The 21466-nt window shown below is 40.8% G+C and overlaps 1 protein-coding gene across 1 annotated transcript; it reads left to right on the top strand.

Annotated features, from left to right (window-relative positions):
* Nucleotides 1–967: 967 nt before the first annotated feature.
* PARP14 (poly (ADP-ribose) polymerase family, member 14) lies at nucleotides 968–20814 on the top strand (the record flags this gene model as incomplete). Its single annotated transcript, XM_009580537.1, has 16 exons — nucleotides 968–1138; nucleotides 1230–1263; nucleotides 3495–3755; nucleotides 4368–4604; nucleotides 5920–8228; nucleotides 9805–10035; nucleotides 10301–10522; nucleotides 10982–11045; nucleotides 12006–12155; nucleotides 12842–12904; nucleotides 14298–14465; nucleotides 15737–15943; nucleotides 16029–16637; nucleotides 17211–17356; nucleotides 18707–18881; nucleotides 20525–20814. Coding segments are annotated over 16 exons (5337 nt in total), but the record flags the coding sequence as incomplete, so codon positions are not given.
* Between the last annotated feature and the right edge of the window lie 652 nt (nucleotides 20815–21466).

Below are 21466 nucleotides of genomic sequence, written 5' to 3'. Positions count from 1 at the left end.
GGCCGGCGGGTCCAGGGGGCCGGAACCGGGTTAGTGTATCAGTTCCCGGTAGAAGTGAGCGTGTGGTGAGTTGTAACTCACAAGCTGTAACCTTCTGCAGGTTAAAATACATATACTGACTTAATTGTTACTTATAATGTCATGTATGCTGTCTAGTACATGATATACACATCTATACTGTATAATATGTCATATACATCCTGTAATATGCAATATAGAATATGTATTTGCTTGTATATATGCTTAAATTCGGTGCTTAGTACTAGCCTCTAGGTTGCATTTTGAATAACACTAGGCTATAAGTCAATAAATATATCCTACCAGGTGTATATACATATATATTAATTTTGATGCACAGTAGTATTTGCTAGATGGAACTTGAAATAATAAAAGCTTATGTTAATATAGCTTAATATATATTGTAGTTACAGATATATATTAAAAATACGACATAGATAATGTGCACGTATTTATATAAACTTGCAGCAAGGTGGAAAGCATTTAGCTGCAGTTGTGTTAAATGTATACTTATACATGCATGTACATGTATGTGCATAAACACACATATATACACTGCTTTTTTTTCTGTCTTACCATGCTTCCCAGTTGCTGGCTCACCCAGCTGGTAAGTTCAGGACATATAGCCACAAGCCACTTTGATGCTGGCTGGAGGAGGGTGTGCAAGGCGTGGGGCCGGTACTGGGACCCTCATGCTGCAGCCCCAGGACGGGGCTGCCCACTGGACGCCAGCCAGGACACGTGTGGTGGAGCTGAGCTTCGCATCTCCGGTGTTTTTTTGCAGAAATAATATCCTCTGCTGTTCTTCCGTTTCTTCTCGGGAGGAAAGCCTCATGCGTGCTGTGTTAGTGTTACAAGTTTAAAGCTCTTTTATTCTGTGAGACAGTAAATGTGTCCTAATGTAATGGTGGAAAAGTGCTACGTAATTTAAAGTTGTATTTCTATTCAGATTGTCACTGGGGTTTTTTGGTTTTATTTAGTGAAGCAACGAGTTCTTGAGAGACAATCTCATAAGCTGTATTTGAGAGAAAAAGGAGAATTGAAGTTGATTGTCACAGAGCCTGAAACAGCACTAGCTGCTGAAGAGGAGGCATTTGAAGAAAAATTAGTTCCCACAAAGGTGAATAAAAATTGTAGTCCTAACCAGAGCTTTGAAATAGTGGCGAGAGTGTCAAATCAGTCACTGATATTTTGCTTTCATTTTATTTTAGGCTCTGGCTGCCACGAGCAACCTTCAAACAAAAGGTAAAATGTTATCCATCACTCTGTGTGCTAATTCTTCATAAAACAAAGATCTTGGTGCTTTTCTCCACACACAGCTCCAGTTCTGTGGGGAGTTGTGCTGAAAGTTTCTGAGTTTGGCAGCCTGACTCAGATACAGGCGATACAGGGAAAGATGTCTGGCCAGGGACACTGCAGACTTTGTCACCAAGGATGGAGTTCACCTTGCCAGACTTAGACCACGCGTCTGGTTTTAGCTTCTAAAATAGCCTTTTTAATCAGAGGAGCATCTCCAGAGAGGGATTTAGTTCCCTTATGCTGCGTAACTGCTCTAAGATAAGATCTGCGTAGAAACACCTGGATTGAAGGTCTTAATCCCAGGCCTGGTGTGTCTGTGCTCCCTACAGTTAGGAGAGTCTGTAAAGGCAAGTGGTGACTTCGGTTAGGTCCTCTCTCAGCAATATTCTGCTAAGCTTCATGATTCAAAAAGTGATTGAGAAAACATTGCTGCACACCCAAATATACCTGCATCCGTGAAGAGTAAATACTCAGCCCCAAGACAGAGCAGTTAAGCAGGAAGTTCTTCAGTGATTACCCCCATATCTTTTCTTTCTGTATGAAGTCTTGTTCGGTGCTGTTTTGTGTGGTTTTCCTCCTTTCATAATTAGGAACTCAAAGTTGTCATCTACTACTTTTTCGTTATGCTAGAGAGGACCCTGAAAATCTCCAGATGCTGCTTTTAATAGTTTTGTTGGGTCAGCCTAGCTTTCAGTTTTGGCTTTTTCGTACTCTCTTCATTGGCCATAGTGGAGCAGATGATTCCTGTCGGTGATCTAGAAATTAACAACTAGATTCTGTAGAGCTATGGCTTCTGCTGTTATTTTGTTTTCTTCTTGTCAGGCTTGTGCTGGCAGGCCTTCAAAAGCAGCTGTCTTCTGTAAATGTTACGGGTTTGGTATCAGTTGTTGTTGTACCTCAGGAGAGCTGGCAAACCCGGCAAGCGGGCAGAGCCAGCCTGTGTGCTGCCACCTGCTCCAGCCTCCCCACCGTATGTCCCTGCCTCTCTCCTTGGGGCTGCCCCCACGGCTGGCCTGTTGGGCGCTGCCCCAGGATTTAGGGATTTTTGGGTGTTCCTGAGCAAAAGTAAGCAGCGACCTTACCCCTACGCCCCACGTCAGGTGTACAGCCGCTCCACAGAGATCCCCTCTCCTCAGTCGTACCTGTCCTCTGCCACGGCCAGAGATGGTGGTCCTGGAGGTTTATACTGAGGGTGATGAGCGTCAGAGTTTCATTCGATGCTCATCTCCCCACCATGGTGCAGGGATGTGCTGGTTTACCAAACTGAGAGGGGCTTATGGCTCCTGCTGGTGCTCGTTGGGGCAATGAGGTGAGAGCTGCCTTTGGTGAGTGTGGCCATCTTGAGCACCCTGGGGTGTCCTTCAGCCTGTGCCAGTCCCACGCCACTTTGCAGCACTCTGTGACTGCCGTTTTCCATGACTTGTTGGACAGTTGTGTCGCCACATAGCTGGGTGACACTTTCCGTTTACTCAAGCACGCAGAGGAGCATGTCGTTCCCGTTCGGAGGTTCTCTCCTGCCTCCACCCTCATCTGTCTGCGAAGCTGGAGACGTGCCTTCCTCTGGCAGTCACTGGACTTCTGGGGTACTCAGTAGGCACCCCTGTTATATTTTTTCTATCTGCAACATTTTGTTGCATCCCCACCAGCCTTCTGTGCACATGGGTCCTTCAGCACTGTCATGCCGCACTGATGGCAGGGCATGGTGGTCATCAGGAGGCTTTGCAACAAGTCATGCAGAGCTACTGGTGGCCTATGGTGCCTGCAGATGTCCTGAGCTATGTTCAGGCTTGTTATGCCTGCACCCGGGCTAAGAAACAGATGCAGAGGCTGCAGGGTCTCTCACAACCCTTACCAGTGCCTGAGCAGCTGTGGCCAATTATCTCAATGGATTTTGTTTTATTTTATTTATATCTCTGACCCGGAGACATACCAGTGACCTTGGACTTGTTTACTCATGCCTATTTTTGTGCCACCAAAGAAGCTGCCTGCAGCCCCGCAGAATATCACATCTGGGCTGTTTTGGATCCCCAAATGTCCCGGGGTACCCTGCAGTATTTGATCGGTTAGATGATCTCTTTTCTTGGGAAAGGAAAGGAGAGAAAGGGTAAGCGAAATCTGTTTTATTCCAAGAAATGTGTACCAATATGTCACGCGGCTTGTGTCTCTTTCTGTTGAAGGTGATGCAGAAGCCTCGCAGAAAGCAGAGAGTTTTGCTCCGAACAGTGAACTCCAGGAGGAAGCTGGCTCTGCGGAGAACGTCGCGGAAAAGTCCGCAGAGACCTCACCTTCTGTGGTCTTCGAAAACATACAAGGATGCAGTCCAAAATGCTTACGTATGCTGTTGGAGAACATCAGTGGCCTGGCAGTAGATGATGACTTCACTGTGGAAGTGATACCTGAAATAAATGTTGCTGTAGTCACCTTTAGAAAAAGTATTGGTAAGACAGGATGAACACCATCACTCATTTCCGTGTATATGTATGAGTAATAGCTTTCAGAGCCTGATTCTTCTACCGTTAGAGATTCAGACAGTTTTAAAAAAGTACCTGGACTGTAGTCTCTCAAGAAAGATGTAAGTCTTATATACAACTCCATGAAAATGCCCGTGATCCAAATATTACACTGAAAAAAGAAAATTGTGGCATCTTCATTAATTGAAATTGGATGAGAATGTTTCATTGTCTCTATCTTATTTTGGGTTAGATAGAGAAGAATTAGAAGCAGACTGGGTGTGGAGATGAGTTCTGCAAATTACTGAGGTATATAAAGTCTCCATTTGAGAAGACAGTGAAACAGTGAGAAGTGCTTAGTTTGTACAAGAAATGAATCAGAGTGGAACAGAGACATAGTGGTAGTGAACAGCAGAGAGTAACATGGCTGAGTGCATTTCCCCTTTTTTATTACAACACAGAGTTATTTGGCACCAAAGACTGGTTTGCTCCAGATACAGGGAGAAGTAGACTCAGCTCGTTTCTCTGCCAGAAGTGATAGCCAGGGCTGATAATGACCCAGGAAAACACAGTCAGTTCATACTGCTCTTCTGTTTACAGATACTGAAGAATTTGTCAAAAAATGCTCACAAAACAAGAGAGTTAAAGAATTCAAAATGACTGCCAGGCTTCTGGAACTGACCCAGAGCATCAAGGCTGAAAACATACCGGCCAGCGTTTCTACAGACTACATCACCGTTTACTTTGAGAGTGCACGGAATGGAGGGGGACCCGTCTCAGCCGTCCAGCTCTTCCCTGAGGAGAACTCGGCCATTGTTACTTTCTGTGATCACAAAGGTAACGCTGTCCTTCGCCTGACCAAAGTGCTCCCAAGCGGAAGACCTGAAAGAAAATTACCGCAATCTGGGCATTAGGAGAAGCCTGGCTTGCTGTCGCTAAAGCCAGCGTACACTGTCCTGTTCCTGGGAAGTGCTCTGGGTTTAGAAATACTGCTGCATGTCTAGGGTTTCAGAATCTCTCTGGTTTTTTATGTTACCAAATGTTTATTTGAATACCTGCTTTGTGTGTGCGTTGTCTGTCCTGTTCCTGGGAAGTGCTCTGGGTTTAGAAATACTGCTGCATGTCTAGGGTTTCAGAATCTCTGGTTTTTTATGTTACCAAATGTTCATTTGAATACCTGCTTTGTGCCCAGCGTACACTGTCCTGTTCCTGGGAAGTGCTCTGGGTTTAGAAATACTGCTGCATGTAGGGTTTCAGAATCTCTCTGGTTTTTTATGTTACCAAATGTTTATTTGAATACCTGCTTTGTGTGTGCGTTGTTCCCACTGATGTTTTTTCCCCATTTACAGAGCTTTTTATCTGCAATACAACATTAATTGTACTTATAGGTAGAGAAAGCAGGACCTTTCAATGACTTCAGCTTTCACAGTTAGCTTTCAGAAACTAATTAAGGTCAAATATCTTCATTATCAGGGAAGAACAGAGCTAAAGAACAATCTTGTTACTATTCCTTGTGTCGAATCACTCCCGTTTTTGTGCCAGCGCAATCTCTGGTAAATATCTCTGTTTTAGGAGACTCCTGGCTTAGCAAATGACTTTACTTTTAATTAAAGATATCTGCCAGGTGATTGTTTTTCTTTTGAATCTCAGAATTCACTGAAGAATATTTTGTACATTAAGTGAATATGTAATTTGGATCATTGTAATGTAGTTTTAAGTCCCTGCCAACGTTACAATTCCTTTCCTTTCTCCATTCCAACTGAAATGGCAAAAAAAAAAAGAAAAAAAAAAAAGGTAAAAGTTCACTGCCACAAAGAGTTTTATTTTAAGTTGAGAGTAAGGAGCATTTCATAGTAATACCCTGATAAGGCCTTGCCCTGTGGTGGGGTTTCCTTAGGAAATAAGAGCAAGGTGTAGCTGTACAGGTAAATACAGGCACAAGCATATTTACCAAACTAGTTGGAGCCAAGCCTCTTATCTTGTTACCTACAGAGTGCTTTGGAAATCTGAAAGACATAAAAATAGCTCGTCCAAATGAGAGGGGAAAAAAAAAAAAAAAAATTTTATTCAATGTAATAGTTCTAAGAACTTTTTTGCTTGATTTGAAGTTAATGACATACATGTGTTTGTATGTATGTGCACTAACTTTTAGATCTAAACGCTGTCTTGGAAAAGCAGCATTTACTGGAACAGACACTGATTTCTGTGCGTCCGTATTACCACTCCCTGGGAACAGCTCTCTATGGAGAAGAAAGACCCGCTATCAAGATGCCAGACCCCATTGGGGTACCGCTAGATCCGTATGTCTGGCAGTTTTTACAGAGGCAGGCTAAGCTGATCCAAGACATAAACCAGGAAATGGCAATTTGCCATTGTGAGCTAAAATGGCCACAGATGGACTGTGCACACCCAGAAATTATGTTGTGCCCGTCATCATCTCTCTCCGAGCAGAAAAAGCCAATGATTAAGTTGATCAAGACATGGAAGCAAGATGCTTCTACTGAGTTCTCACGTATCATGTCACGCTACATAGCTATAAAATGTAAAGTAAATTCAGTGAATTGGAAAGATGTGAAAAACAGATTGGAGAAAGATGTTGCTTTGATCATAACTGACATTTCTGAGGAGATGGTGGTGATTGCAGGCAACAGAGCAGCAGTGGACAGTGCAGAGAAAGAAGTGAGAGAATGCATGGAAAAAGCCATGAAGCAAAGTGAAAGAGAAAAGCAAAGCATAGAAATTTCTGTGTCAGTGATCCCAGGGAAGTACACCATTCTGCACAATGCTGGGCTAGAAGAGAATATCCACAAAGAATATCCGTGCTTAAAGATCTTTTACGATGACACAAAAAAAACTGTTCAGTTGTGTGGATTACCTGCGGAAGTATATAAAATCAAAGCTGACTTACTGGAAAAGGTATTGAACATGCCATGTTCATCAGTTACCATTGATCCCCATGTTTTCTACTATCTGCAGCGTGTAGATAACAAAAAAATGTCAGAGACCTTATTCACTAGGAAAAAAATTAATGCTTTTTATGAGCTTGAGGATGATACTATGTTGCTATTTGGAGATGCTCCCAAAGATCTTTTAGAAGCAGAAAAGCAAATAAAGACAGGCTTAGAACATGAGTGTATCAACGTGGAGGATGGTGAGATCATTAAAAAGGAGCAGTGGAGGAGTCTTCTTGCCTCCTTGCATAAGAAGTACAATTCTTCCCAGGAAACTGTAGTCATTGATGAATCTGTTGGAAAAGAAAATAAAGTGATTATTGCTGGCTTTTCTAAGGCCGTAAAAGAAGTTTATCAGAAACTTAATAATTTTATAGATAGAAACACACACATGGAAAAAGTAATCCCAGCTAAGTCAGTGGTGGTAGTGCAGTTTGTAGAGAAGGAAAAATCCAGTGTTTATCTTGAATTGAGGAAGAAAGGTGTGACAGTAAGTTTTGACACCAAGAAACTGTGTATTTCCCTGAGCGGACCAAGAGCAGAAGTGCCAAAAGCGGTCACCACGTTTGAAAAAATTCTTTCATCCCTTTACTCAAAAAATGTACCAATTGATAAGCCGGGAGCCAAAGAGTTCTTCACTGAGAGGAAAGATTCGTGTGTTTTTGAGGCAAAGCAGAAATTTAGCTGTTTGATTAGGCTGGAAGAAGAAGAAGAACAACAACAACAACAACAGAAGGGTGAAAAAGTCGGTAATAAAGAGAAAAGAAAGCTCTACTACAAGAAAATGCTGCTAGGTGGAGTTGTAGTAGCAGTTTATAAAGCTGACTTGTGCACTCATCCTGTTGATGTTGTGGTAAATGCATCTAATGAAGACTTAAAACACATCGGTGGCCTTGCTCAGGCACTGTTAAAAGCAGCTGGTCCGGAGCTGCAACAGGAGTGCGACGAGCTGGTGAGGAAGAACGGGAATTTGCAGCCTGGGTGCGCAGTTATCACGGGCGCTGGGAAACTGCCCTGCAAGAACGTCATTCATGCTGTTGGGCCCCGGTGGAGGAAGGATGAAGCAGAAAACTGCATGTGCTTGTTAAGAAAGACAGTGAAGAAAAGTCTACAACTAGCTGAAACATACAATCATCGTTCCATAGCTCTACCTGCTATAAGTGGAGGGATTTTTGGCTTCCCGCTGCAGATATGTGCAGATTCAATTGTATCCTCCATCAAGGAGACCTTGGAAGAATCCATGGGGGACAGCAGCTTGAAGGAGGTTCATCTTGTGGATGATGCAGAAGAAACAGTTCAGGTTCTGAGTGAGACAGTAAAACAAGCGTTTACAGCTAAATCATCCTCACCAATACTACTGACGCCACGCTCGGAAAACCGTAAGCTGAGAGAAAACCAGAAGGAGAAGAGAAAAGAGGATCTGCAGATGGCTAGAGATGATCTGCAGGTGGTTACAACAAACGAAGGACTTCGCATCCAAGTAGAGGAGAAAAACGTTCAGGAAGCCACGGTAGGTCTTTAATTTTCTGCTTCCTCTCTAACTTGATGTGAAGATCTTCAAATTTAAACAGAAAAGGAAAGACAGTAGGTTATATTGTTTTACAAGGCAATTGCTACCTAAGGAAACAACAGCTATGTGCTATCTAAACAAGGATGCAAGCTTGCAAAACTGATGGATTTCAGGTTGGGATCTGTCACTCTGCAGCCGTTTCTAGTGGGCAGATACGAATTTTGGGATGTTTCGTTCTCCAGATCTAAGGTCAACATGTAAAACAGTTTGCTTTTTTCCTAAGAAGGAAATATTAAAATACTTTCTAAAAGCATTTCTATGATCTGTAGCTATCTAGGTTGGATATTACAGGAAATCAGCACTTGTCTGGGCTGCTGTTGTGAGTCATGCTAACAGGGAGGATGTAGCTTATTTTTTTTTAGTTCCCTTCTCTTTCGATGGATTAAAGGCACAGTCTATGAAGAAGTTACTGGGCTCTAGAAAAGCAACCCCACAGATGAGTGCATGCTTAGCTTGTTTTGCCAAAGTCTAGACCTGATTCTACTTATTTCTCCCCCCATTTTCTTTTTTCATTCTTTTTCCTAACAAAGAGTTTAACTACTACTTATCTAGACCATCAAGACCCAATTTACACCTCTGATGTAGTTTCTTTCCCTTATGTTTTTTTCTTCAGTGATGCAAAGTGCATCTTGATCAATCTCTCTTTTAACAGCCCCTGATTTTTATACTTTGGAAGCTTAAAATCTCCCTAAATTATTATTATTGTCCTGAAGGTTCAGTATTAGTTGCTTCAGTTGTCATTTTGGTGCCTGTAAAAGCCTATTCCAATAAAAGAGCAATACTAGATGTAAAAAAACCCTCAATATGACACACATTTAAAATACTTTGTAATTAAAATGTCTCCAGTGGCAAAAAGCAAAGCAAACACCAGACTTCAGGGCTTTGCCTGTTTTACTTCATGAGAGCACAACCACCTCCCTTCACCTTGTTTTGGTGCATGAGGTGCTGCTTTTCTGATAAGGTGTAGACAATCCCTCTTCAGTGAAAAGGAAGAGAGGGACATTAAGCTTTCTACATTACGTGTACCTTATACAATACATATATTTTGCATCCTGTGATGATGCCAGAGAAGGAGGAGGGTTACTGCAGCAGTTCTTCCCAAGGTCCATCAAGGAGGGCTGGGTCTGGGGAGAGGGGGTGAGGCAGACTGCGGAGGTTGGGTTTATTTCACCTGCCCAGACATTGGCGTCTGCTCGGGACGAGGCGAGTCGCAGCCTCACCTCCACCGAGGGCTTGACAGCTCTGCCTGGAGGGGGGGAGGGAGGGATGGATGACCTGCTCGCACGTAGATACCTGTGGTGGTGTTGGTACTCACAGTGGGTCTGATGCTGCCTACCGTAGGTTTCCTACAAGTCCAGGAACACTCAGTATGCAGAAGCTGTGCTGAAAACCAGGTTATTTCTCCACTGGCATCTTGTTTTTCGTGCTGTGTGTTGCTTTGGTAGTGCTGTTAGTCTTGATGCATAGTTTTACTTGAAGTCTGGCTATAGATATTTTCGTTGTAATTTTATTGCAGACGGATGTTATTGTCAACAGTGTTGGCACAGATCTGAAGTTTGGCGTGGGGCCTCTTTGCAAAGCCTTGCTGGAAACGGCTGGACAAGGGCTCCAAGTAGAGTTCGACAGAGAAAAACAAAGACAGGTTGCTGGTCAGGGGAGTGTGATCTGCACCAGTGGATGCGCTCTGGCCTGCAAGTCCCTGCTTCATGCCATACTTCCCGTGTGGGATGGAGGAAGAGGACAGGCCGTGAAGGTACGTTTTAATGATTTAAAAAAAAAAAAATTATTTTAAAAACAGATTTATTTGGGATCCTATGCTGAAGTTTCAGGATTTAAAATAGTTAGTTTAGATGACTCAACTCCATTTATCTCTGTTGGACTGACCTTAAACATGCCTTGATGCACTAAGAGCTTTTTCTCATACCAGTGTAGTCTCTATGGAACTAATCATAAATGGTGCCCTTTTTTTTTTTTAAAAAAAAAAAAAAAAGGATCTTTGCTGTGTTTTACAGACCCTGGAAGATATAATCAATTTCTGCTTGAAGAAAACTGAAGAACTTGGACTGAAATCTATCACTTTCCCAGCTATTGGAACTGGAGGATTTGGATTTCCTAAAACCATTGTTTCTAAGTTAATGTTTGATGTGGTATTCAAGTTCAGTAGTAGTCACCCTCGGAAGACTCTCCAAGAAGTTCATTTTCTCTTGAATCCAAAAGATGTGGATAACATTCAGGTAGTTCTTAGGACAAAGCCGTCTATATTACATACTGTTCTAGTTATGCTTTAACAATATATTTTAGTTATATTGCTTTCTTAAGGGAATAATCTAGCACTTTCTTACTGCTGTGGGCTGGTGACAGTGGGATGTCTCTCCAGTGTCTCATTCAGTGTCTCTGAAATATAAACTCTCAGCAAACACAGGCTGCAGACAAAATTGGCCTTGCTGCTGGCACTGTAAACACCTGTATGTGCTCACTCATCTTTTGACAGAGGAGTTCTGGCAACGCAAAGACAGTATCTGTTACCACACTGTCCACACTGAGGCTTCCACTGTTATTAATGATACCTAAACATGACTGCAAAATGCGTCAGATGGCTCAGCAAGAGCTACATGACTGTTAATGTTAATTATAGAAATATTCAGTATATAAACTCTGAAATACTATTTTTGGTACCTTTTTTCTCTTCTTAGGCTTTTACTGTTGAACTAGAACGTAGGGTACCTGAAAGTTGCAATGCTGCAGCACCACGGTCAAGTAAGTTGTGTAGGGGCAGGAGGTGGGACACAGGGGAGAATGTAAATACTGTAAAGTGGTTTTATATTTATCAGGAAACAGACGAAATGTCATCAAGACACAGAGCATTTCTTTTCGTCCTAGTGGACTGGCATTCTTAAACTCCATTTGTAAAAGTCTTAAAGAGGAATTTCTTTTGTTGAGGGCGTGCTCATCTCTTAGTGAGGCCAGTCTTATCACATGGAAGAGGATATCCTGGTAGGAGAACTGTTAGTTTGTCCTACTCAAAGGGTGTAAGAACTTGGTATCACTTTGCCAAACAAGCCATAAATAACATGTATTTCTGTACCTTTAATCTCCTGTATAGAGATATACAGAATGGATAATTTCCTTTCCATTTATTAATTGATGGTAGTATGACACGGTGGCAAAAACACATGCGTGAACTGCATCAACAGCAGAGGTTTATTCATAAGAATATATAGCTCTTTCTTCTCAGTTGCTGTGAGTATCACTGAGATGAAGCTAAGAGTGTGCAGATAAAATATGAATTAGGTAAGTTTAGACTAGAAGAAAGGAACAGTTTTGTATTTGTGAGGGTAAAGATGAAAAGTAGTGTGATGGGATCTCCATTACTGGCAGTGCTTCAGCTGGATACTCCGTTTCTTGTAAGAGCTAGTTCAGGAAGCTCTGTTACAGAGCTGGTCAGATCAGATAACCCCAAGAGTCCTTTCTGAATTTATATTGCGTGAATTTACAGGAATAGAAATGGTTTCACTTTCACAGTATTTAAACAGGAAGAATACTGCACCTTCCTGCTTTCAGAAATGGAGTAAAGGGAAAGGCAAAGACTCTCTACGTCCATCAAACTAATCTAGAGCATATTCCTCAAAAGGTTAAGTTGAAGTTTCCATCAATGGAAGAGAATAATACCCCAAACTAGAGGACAAGTGTTTTAAGGTGTTTTTCTTTCCCTTGCAGGTTTCATTAGGCCTGTTTCAACTGAAGTATTGGGAGTTCATGAAATGCAGATTGGTTCCATTACACTCCAAGTAATTAGTGGAGATATTACCAAGGAGGATACAGAGGTTATTGTAAACATATCAAATCCAACATTTGATGGCACATCAGGTATTGTATTGAATATGTAGCTCTTTAGTGATAAACTTGTGCTAGTTTTTAGAAGGGGGAGGGGAAAGAATTGTCCATATGTGAAACTTTTATGAAGTATTTTTCAGATGAGAGAGAGACTGAGTGGTGATTGGTCAGGAAATAGATCTTAAGTAGATCTTTTTTACATGTCCTGAATATTCCATTTAGTTTCCAAACTACTCAAACAGAAGGCATCTGACCAGATTTTCCTTGTTTAAAAACAAAAATGCTTAAATAAAAGGGAATTTTTGGATCAAATGTAATTCTGCAAAACTGCTCCTGTCCTAATATGTTCCACTGTAAGCCAAAGCCCTGGTTAGGTAAATTGACCTGTAAGAAGCAGAGGATTCTTTGGCGACATTGTGAATTGCATGAAGGACATCAAATGATGTAATTCAAAGCAATCAGAGTTCAGTGAGGGGCATGCTATTGGCTGGTGAAACGATGAAATGATTCCTAATCAATAATGAAGGCCATGTTCTCTTTGCAGCCAGTACAGCGTGTCATGGAGGGCACTTGGAGGAACTGGCAAGGTTTTGCACTTTGCGGGATCTTGCCCTGTGAGAATTTGGGGTGTTTGTAGAGTACAGAAGTTGGGTAGAGTTTTGAGTAGAAATAGCTAAATTGACTTAATGAATACATACGCTTTTCTTGTATAATTTAAGGGGTCTTCAAAGCAATTATGGATGCTGCTGGTTCCGAGGTAGAAGGAGAATGTGCTCAATATGGTATGTGAAAGCATACTATTTTGTTTGATTAAGTTTTTTTTTTTTTTGCTCTGAAAACTTAAAGTTGTTTCATAATTCTCTACTCTGATGGTATAATTATTTTATCTGAAAAAATAGCTTTCACTTGTAAGAATTCTGAAAAGTCCTGTGGTTGTGACACCTGCTTTGAGAATTTTTCTTTTCACAACGGAACAGAAGATGGATACAGTTTTCTGATGCTAATAAATGCTTGGAAATTAATCTAATTTAAGTTCTTTACCCCTGAAATTACTCATGCATGTTCCTGACTTAAGAACAGAAACAGTTCCATTAACTTGAGCATAATTTTTAAGCTCACCTATTGTCAACTACAGGGGAGCTGAAGTTTTGAAACTGAGCAAAGTGGTGGAAGACTGTCTTTTGGTGTAAGCACGTGCAGGACTGGCTTTTAAAAGCTAATAGCAAATCTGGGCTTGTATTCACAAATACATAATTATTTTTTATTGAAATAATGTAACTCTGTTTATCAGCCTGATCATGAATTCGTCTGTAGTCTGCATTCTGCCAGACCAGTAGGGCAGTAAAATTCCAGCTCACTGTGGTTGACCCCTATGAGCAGAGGAAGGAACACGTTCTGATTGTATAAACAATTGTTCCTGCTATGAGTTGAGAAGTTAACTTTCAAGATGGAGTTTCGTGGATATTTTTCCCAGCCTTTGGCTCTGCAGGCTCTCCCTGTTTATCAGCCTGATCTCAGCGCATGCAGAGCATCTTACAGTCAGTCGTAACCTTTGTGACCAGTGAAGTGGTATGTAACTCTGTGTTCATGAGTCCGTTAATCCTCACAATATGACTTTTGAGGTGTTTGTAATCAAACACGAGTGCTATGAAAAAACACAAACGTCTTTTTAAAGATTCCATACCACCGTTCTTAGATCAGTTGGTCATTATCTTAATGATATTATTTTAACCATTCAGCTGTTCTGCAGAATAAGAGTTGGAGCTTTCAAGGAATAAGGGGCATAAGAAAGGATTTCTCGTATAAATGAATTGTGCACATTCTATTGGCATGCTTTTAAATAAAAGTAAGCTGGATTTAAATTCAACATAAATTCTTAAGTTGTACTTAATAGGAAACTACTTTGTAGCAGAGATCTTGGGGAAATTAGAAAACACACAATTACTTGAATTACTTTCTCAAAGAAGTTCTGCAATCAGAATATTTACAGAGAAAACCGGAATCAACTAAAACCAGAATAATATCACTCACAGTGGATTTCTTTCCACTTTTTCCATTTCTCTTCTAGTGTGTATTGCTCCAGTGTATACTAGCATCAGTACAACCAGCTGTCTTATCAGAAGAGATAGCCACTTTGAAAATGTTATGTCTCCTTTTTTATCTTCTCTTTTCCAGCTGGGCAGTATGAAAGTGGCTTCATTACTACACAAGGTGGAAAACTGTTGTGCAGTAAAATCATCCACTTGATTCACAGTAACAATGTGAAGAGTCAGGTCTCCAAAGTCCTTCACGAGTGTGAGCTAAAGAAGTACAAATCTGTCGCCTTCCCGGCAATTGGAACAGGTTTGCTTTTTCTTGGGAAAGCAATGAGGGCTGTGATGGGGGTAGTTCAGAAACTGGGACAAAGTTAATACCTGTGATATGGATAACAGTAGACGTGTACAAGAAACTCTGTAAACTGTGATTTGTGAAAGTTCACTGTGGTCAGTTCAAACACCACCTGCACACTTCAAAAATGCTGCTTTTTTTAAAGTATAAATAGTATAGTCAATATTGATTGAGCAAGAACACCTAAAGAGAAAAGGTGTTGCTTTATAAAGGACATTCTACCCCAAAACAGACCATGTATCTCAGCTGGCCACCCTGCACCTTTCTTCAAACTTCCCATAGACCTTGCTTTGGGATTTCAGCCCCACAGAAGGGCTGGGGTTGGGGTTTGTAGGCAAAGAAAGCTGGAGTTGTCCTGAGACCAAAACCTTGCCTGGCTGACTACGGAAACTGTGGGCTGGGCACAGAATACCTGCAGTTTACACCTTTAATAGGTCTTGTTTCAGCCTACCTACTCCAGCAGAGGGCTAGAGGCAGGCTAGCTTATTTGGCTTAAGCTTCTGGTTAGTTTTGGGAGCAGGGCTTGAAGAAAGCAGGGTATCCTTCTCAGACCAAGGCTCTCCTTGACTGGAAGAAGAAATCGCGAGCTGGTTCTTGCTCAGCGTGCCAGGTTAGGGTAGGAGCTGGTGCGTGGGTCAGTGTTTAGGCTCCACAGTGATAGTTATGGACTGCCAACATCGTCTGCATGCTGGTGTCACGATGGCTGTCCGAGGGATGCCACGGTTGAAATTGGCAGGGGTCCCACTAATGTTTCAGGATGAGCATTCGGTTGTACTTCAGGCTTGTTGTAGGGGAATGAGAGCAGTTGTCTTGAGCTTAATGTTGCTGTTTCTATGTTGAAATACACTGTAGGCTTGTGCCAAAATCCTCCGCTGATTTTGATTTGGTTTGATTTTGGTACCTGGTTTAAAGATGGGGATAGAGTTAGTGATGTGCGAGTTTAAAAATATCAGGGAGATGCTAAAGCTGAAGTGCTTGTTGGAGCCTCAGAGTAAACGGGGGGAGAATCCCAGAATGGCTTCCCGGGTCTGTGTAGGATGTCAACTCCTGGAGCTCACAGGCTTAGGTGTAAAGCTGAGGTTAAGTCTGGGGCTTGGGCCAGAAAGCATAATGGGGAAGGAGAGAGGGACACCAGTCTGTATGAGCTGGGGACATGGTCTCTGTTTTCTGGATGCTGCCTTGATTTAAGTACCGTTCACTGATACGTGCCTTTTATTTTTGTTTAGGTCAGGCAGGACAGAGTCCAGCAAAGGTAGCTGACAACATGTTGGATGCTATAGTAGAATTTGCGAGCAAAAGATCAGTACGGAATTTGAAAAAAATTAAAATCATCATCTTCCAGACAAATATGCTCAGAGACTTTTACAAAAGCATGAAGAAAAGAGAAGATTCAGATTCATCCACAACAGATTCGTGGCTGTCTCTGGTTAAATGTAAGTAGGTGGGGTTTTCGTGTGTACGAAAACTAAATAAAACTAAAGATCTTAAAACTAATAATTAACATATATTTCTTCACAGCATTTTTTTGGGGCAAAACCAAACCCACTGAGAAGAAAAAGCCTGTGGTTTTGGAGAAAAAAGTTGATTTAGCCACATTTCAAATTTGTGGAGAAAGCCAAAAAAATGTGGATGCAGCTGAGTCCTGGATAAAGAATTTAATTTTAAAGGAACAGTTTGAAAACATTATTTCAGATGAGCTAATTGAAAGTTTTGATGAGAGGCAAATTGACGCTTTGGCAGATCTCCAGAGAAGAAAGCATGTTACCATTCAGCTTGAAAATCAGTTTTCCCCTCCTCGCATTAAAATTTCTGGTATTAGCAGGGATGTCTGTTTTGTTTCTGTGGAAGTTCAAAAAATGATCCAAAAAAATAAGGATACTGAAGAAGAACGATCCAAGGCAGAACTTGTTTATAACCTGGTAGAATGGAGGTATCCAGGAAGCAATGATAGCTTTGTTGCTTTTGATAAACTGACAAATATGCAGCTGGAGGATGCCAAAATAGCTAAAAAAACACATCTTACTGTCCAAATTAACAAGAAGAACTACAAGGTGGATCTGAATACTCTACAGGCTAATGATGACCAAGGAAAAACTATAAACATTCAACGTGTGCCAAAGAATGAAGGTAAGTTATAGCTTTGTTAATAAAAAAACCTTCAATAGTGATTATTGAATGATAATTCTGATAAATGCAAACTCGGGTATTCCAAAAAAGTAAGATATTCCAAAGTAGTACGCTATTCCATAGCTTTTTTCCTTTTTTTTTTTCCCTTTTTCTTTTTTCTCCCCCCGCATGCCACAGCCAGCAGTTATATTTTCATAATTAGTGGCAGGTATGACTGAAATCAGAACATCTATTTTAAATACAAATATTATCCATACATATATGACTAGTGAGCATAGATTTCATGCTTAAGTCTGACAAAGGAAGTGGTGTATGAAGAATGCGTAAAATTCTTCTGTGGTTTCAAACTTGTTTTGGTTAGATATTGGTATGGGGATAATAAGACTAAAGAAAGTGTAAAGTCTTAACAATGCATTACAGAGCCAGCGATGTATTGAAGAGAGACAGTATTCTTGGAATAAAGTATTGCGTAAGATACTGTCTTCTCAGCCCTGTATATGCAGTTGGTTTGTAAGACATGCCTACAAAACTGAGCTAGATATCTGTGATAAAAATGCAATCTCTGTTTTGCAGATAAGCAGTCAATAGAGCTCCCTGCACAGTGGGAAGACATGCAAGAGGAACGGGTCAAACTGGTGAATCTCAAGCCATCATGTCAGGAATATCTGGATGTTCAGAACAAATTTAAGAAAACCTGTCCCAGCTTTGTCATAGAGAAGGTGAAATCCTATGGGGGCGGGGGGGAAGTGAATTCTTGGGCTAAAAACATTAATATGCTTTCTAAATATTTGTTTGTAAGGTGTCTGCAACCTAATACACCTTTCATATGTCAGTCTCCCCAGCACTGTACAGGGTGGATATAAATCAAATTAAATTTCCTCAGAGTTGTCCTGTCATTTCTGCCTTATAATAATGCAAAACCAGTGACCATCAGTCTTCAGGCTGACTCTATGTTCAACTAATGTGGTACTCACTAGTTAATGTGGTATTTCCACTTAGAAAATTCTATATTGAAATGGAAGCATGAGCAAACGCATTCAGAATACAAAGGAAAATACAAAGTCCTTGCAGACTGGCCATAAAGCTTTTTACTATTTTACTACTTCTTCCCTATCAGTCCCAGAGCCTTTCAGGGTAGAGCATTGGGTTTAACCAAAGCCTTTCAGGGGAGAGCATTGGTTTTAACCAAAGTGTCAAGATTTGATTCTACTTACTGAAAAGTCTGCAACACAGCGCACAGATTTAATTGCCAGGGAGAAGATGGAATTATTCAGAATCGGGAGGAGCGATAAATAGGAGGAAATACAATTAAATTAAGAGTGAGAATATGTGTTTGAAAAATTTTCTTCCATCATGAGATTCAGTGAGCATGGTCACTAAGACACAAATATAACAAAATATTAGTGTACAATAGGAAAAAATCAGGTAAGGACATGAAGTATTTTTCCATTGAAAAGGGAAAGCTGTTACAGCAATGCTTTTAAGATTATACTTGGATGCAGATACACTGTTTCCCCCTGACCTATTCACATTGTTGGCATCAGGAGCCATATCCTCCCACCAATTTATTTTTATATATGGGAGTTTCTTATAGGTTGGTAAGCTACACAGTAAAGGAAGTAATTTTGACTTCCAAGCTGAGATCTAGAAGAGGAACTTAAATTTAATGTAATGCTATTGCTACAGTCTACCCTTTAGTGAGAAAATAATCAGTAAAGATGATTAGGATGTACAGAAAGCATCTTACATCATTGCCTCTAGCAATGATACAACAGCGTATTTTTTAAAATTATAATACACAGCTACCATGATTGCCTGTGTACCTGGTATACTAGGCAAGACAAATGTATGACAGAAATTACCAAGCTTTAAAATCTCTTGTAAGCTACTTTAGTTTCTGATTTTTCAGGAGGCTCACGTATTCAGTTCCTCAACCCACACCACACACTAATAGAGCATAGTGAAAATTATTGTCATTCTTTCAGTTTGATTTGGTTTTAATGCTTTCCTGCCATGATAAGTATTGGTCCCTACCAGTATAAATACAGTTCTATTTTGTAACTTTGCAGATTGAAAGAATACAAAATCCCTTCCTCTGGCAGACGTACCAAATCAAAAAAATCTCTCTCTGTACAAAGAACAAAAATGAAAATAATGAGAAGTTGCTATTTCATGGGACAGCTGCATCCTCATTGAACACGATCAACTACAATGGATTTAATCGTGGGTTTGCTGGAAAGAATGGTGAGTCATTATCCAAAGCACTTAATTTCCTAAACATGTATGAGGTGCTAGGGAATGTCAATGTTATAGTGCTGTCAGCACAACATGAAGACTGAATAAAGTTGGAGAATAAAATAACAAACAACTCTGGAGCATAATCTATATGGACAGAGGAATTAACCTGTTCAGTTAATCCCTTGTTGATGAACGCTTCCATTTAGAGGGTATCAGAAAAAGCTCGCCTACTATAGTATCAAGCCTGGGCAGCTTTTGAGAAATGTTTTGTACGATCTGCCTACAGAAAGGAACAAGGACTGCTGTTCATCCTCAGCTGAGATACCAACCACTAGTTGCTGGTATCTCCCCTCTTCTTAGACAAAGGCAGGTAGCAAAGCAGAGGTGCAGGTACTTCTCCTGTTGCCTCCAAAGATAAGGACAGCACAAGCAATCAGAAGATCCCACTCCCCTACCATTTTTATGCAAATGAAATCAGTTGAAATTCATGAATTAATTCTTCCCCTTTAATAGTCGTTAGGGGTAACTATTAAATATTTAGCAGAAAGACTTTCTGCATTAGTTGAAAGATTGTTTTGTCCAGTTCTTCTAGTAGAGTCATGTTATGTTTATTATTTGGTAGCATTTAAAGATGAAGGACAGGATCCAAAGAAGTGGAACTTGGGCTGAATTGAGATGCTAGTTGCTCTTAGAGGTCCTGCAACTTTACTTCAAAAGTCCTTATTTTCTGTTCTTAGTATTTTCTTCCTTAAGACATAATTGTACATGCCTAGGGCTGACTTGATCTTGAGAGAGCCGGACAGGTTAATTCAGATCTAGTTAACACTACAGTGTGGTCTGGATCCAAAAGTAGATGTTTCTCTGTCTGGATCCTCTAGCGGTACTTACGCTGGTATTTTCTTGAGAAAGTGAAGCCCAACATACACAAAATATATCAGGCTGTACACAGATAGAAATGGCAGCCACCATTTCTTTTTAAAACATGACCAGAGGAGATGTAGTTTCACTTTCCTGCTCTTTGGTGGTGTCAGGAGGTTGGATTTACTCGGGAAGCAAGAGCCCTAGATCCCTATGTCCTCCCTCTGCCTGTGAATATTGACATCCACCTGTCCATCTCAGCCACGATTTACGATACGAAAGGCACGCTTCCCTTCTGTCAGGCTGGGTAGCCATGCAAAAATATCCAAAGGTCAGAGCAGCCAGATAGGAAGCACCTGTCTGGCCTGAACAGCTTTCTACCAATGTCAGAAAAAAGAAATCTGTCTCAGACAAAGAAATGTGATTCCTCTAACTTCTTGCTGTAAAGTGTAATTAGAAAACTGTAATTACAATTATATAGTCATTTTAAGTTGAAAAGGCTCTGAAGATTTGGAATTTGATGGATTGCAGGCTAAACAACAAGGCTAAGCAGAGAGAGGAACCCCTTTCCCCGTAAGAAAGGGCAGTTAAAACCTAGGTGTTGATACTTACCCAATATCTAAGTGGGTTCATATTTGATTCTGATACAAAGGATTATTACTAGAATTTGCTGTTTAAACTCTAACCAAACTTATAACTTCTGCAGAGGCAAAAAAAAAAAAGAGAGCTTTAGAGATTCTTATGGGAATAAGAACACTAACTATATTTGAAAACGTTGTCTTTCCAAACAGCTGCAGCCATTGGAAATGGAACCTACTTTGCTGTTGATGCAAGTTATTCTGCTCACGATACTTATTCCAGACCAGATACGAATGGCAGAAGACACATATACTTGGCTCGGGTCCTCACTGGGCAGTACTGTGCTGGGAGTGGAGGACTAATCACTCCACCACCAAAAAACCCAGCAGATCCTACTGACCTGTATGACAGTGTGGTTGATAATGTGAATAATCCAACAATGTTTGTCATATTTAATGACATTCAGGCATATCCTGAATACCTTATTACTTTCAGAAAATAGAATATTCTTAATAGTCTGGAAAATTATAGTGCCTTTTACATGTGGGAATTAACAGGGCAATTCTTGATTCTTGTTTACATCTAGGTTTCTTAAATTAAGTGGTTATTTACCTATCCATGTGTTTAAATATGTCTTCAAATTATCAACAGAATGAGGTCAGGATAAGCAAATATTTTAGAACATGCTATTTCAGTACTTGCATTTCAAATTCAGTTATGCGGAGGTGAGAACAGCCCTGACCTCTTCCGACACAAGGCAGAGGGGACTGGTAGGAGAGGGAGCTGCTCTGCCTTACCTGTGGCCTGAAGTAAGAGCTGTAGGGTGGGCCAGTGCACCTGTGCATGTTCCTATTTCCATTATTCACCATTGTCCTGTTTTTGGCCGGGATAGAGTTAATTTTCTTCTTAGTAGCTGGTATAGTACTGTATTTTGGATTTAGAATGTGAATAATGTTGATAACACACTGATGTTTTAGTTGTTGCTGAGCAGTGCTTACACTAAGTCAAGGGCCTCTTCAGCTTCTCATCCTGCCCTGCCAGCGAGGAGGCGGGGGGGGGCACAAGAAGCTGGGAGGGGACACAACCAGGACAGCTGACCCAAACTGGCCAAAGGGATATTCCATACCATATGATGTCATGCTGAAGGAAAAAAA

Source organism: Fulmarus glacialis, unplaced genomic scaffold (genome assembly GCF_000690835.1).
Source record: "Fulmarus glacialis isolate BGI_N327 unplaced genomic scaffold, ASM69083v1 scaffold5126, whole genome shotgun sequence".
Taxonomy (NCBI): Eukaryota; Metazoa; Chordata; class Aves; order Procellariiformes; family Procellariidae; genus Fulmarus; species Fulmarus glacialis.
This window is presented reverse-complemented; position numbering and strand designations above follow the sequence as displayed.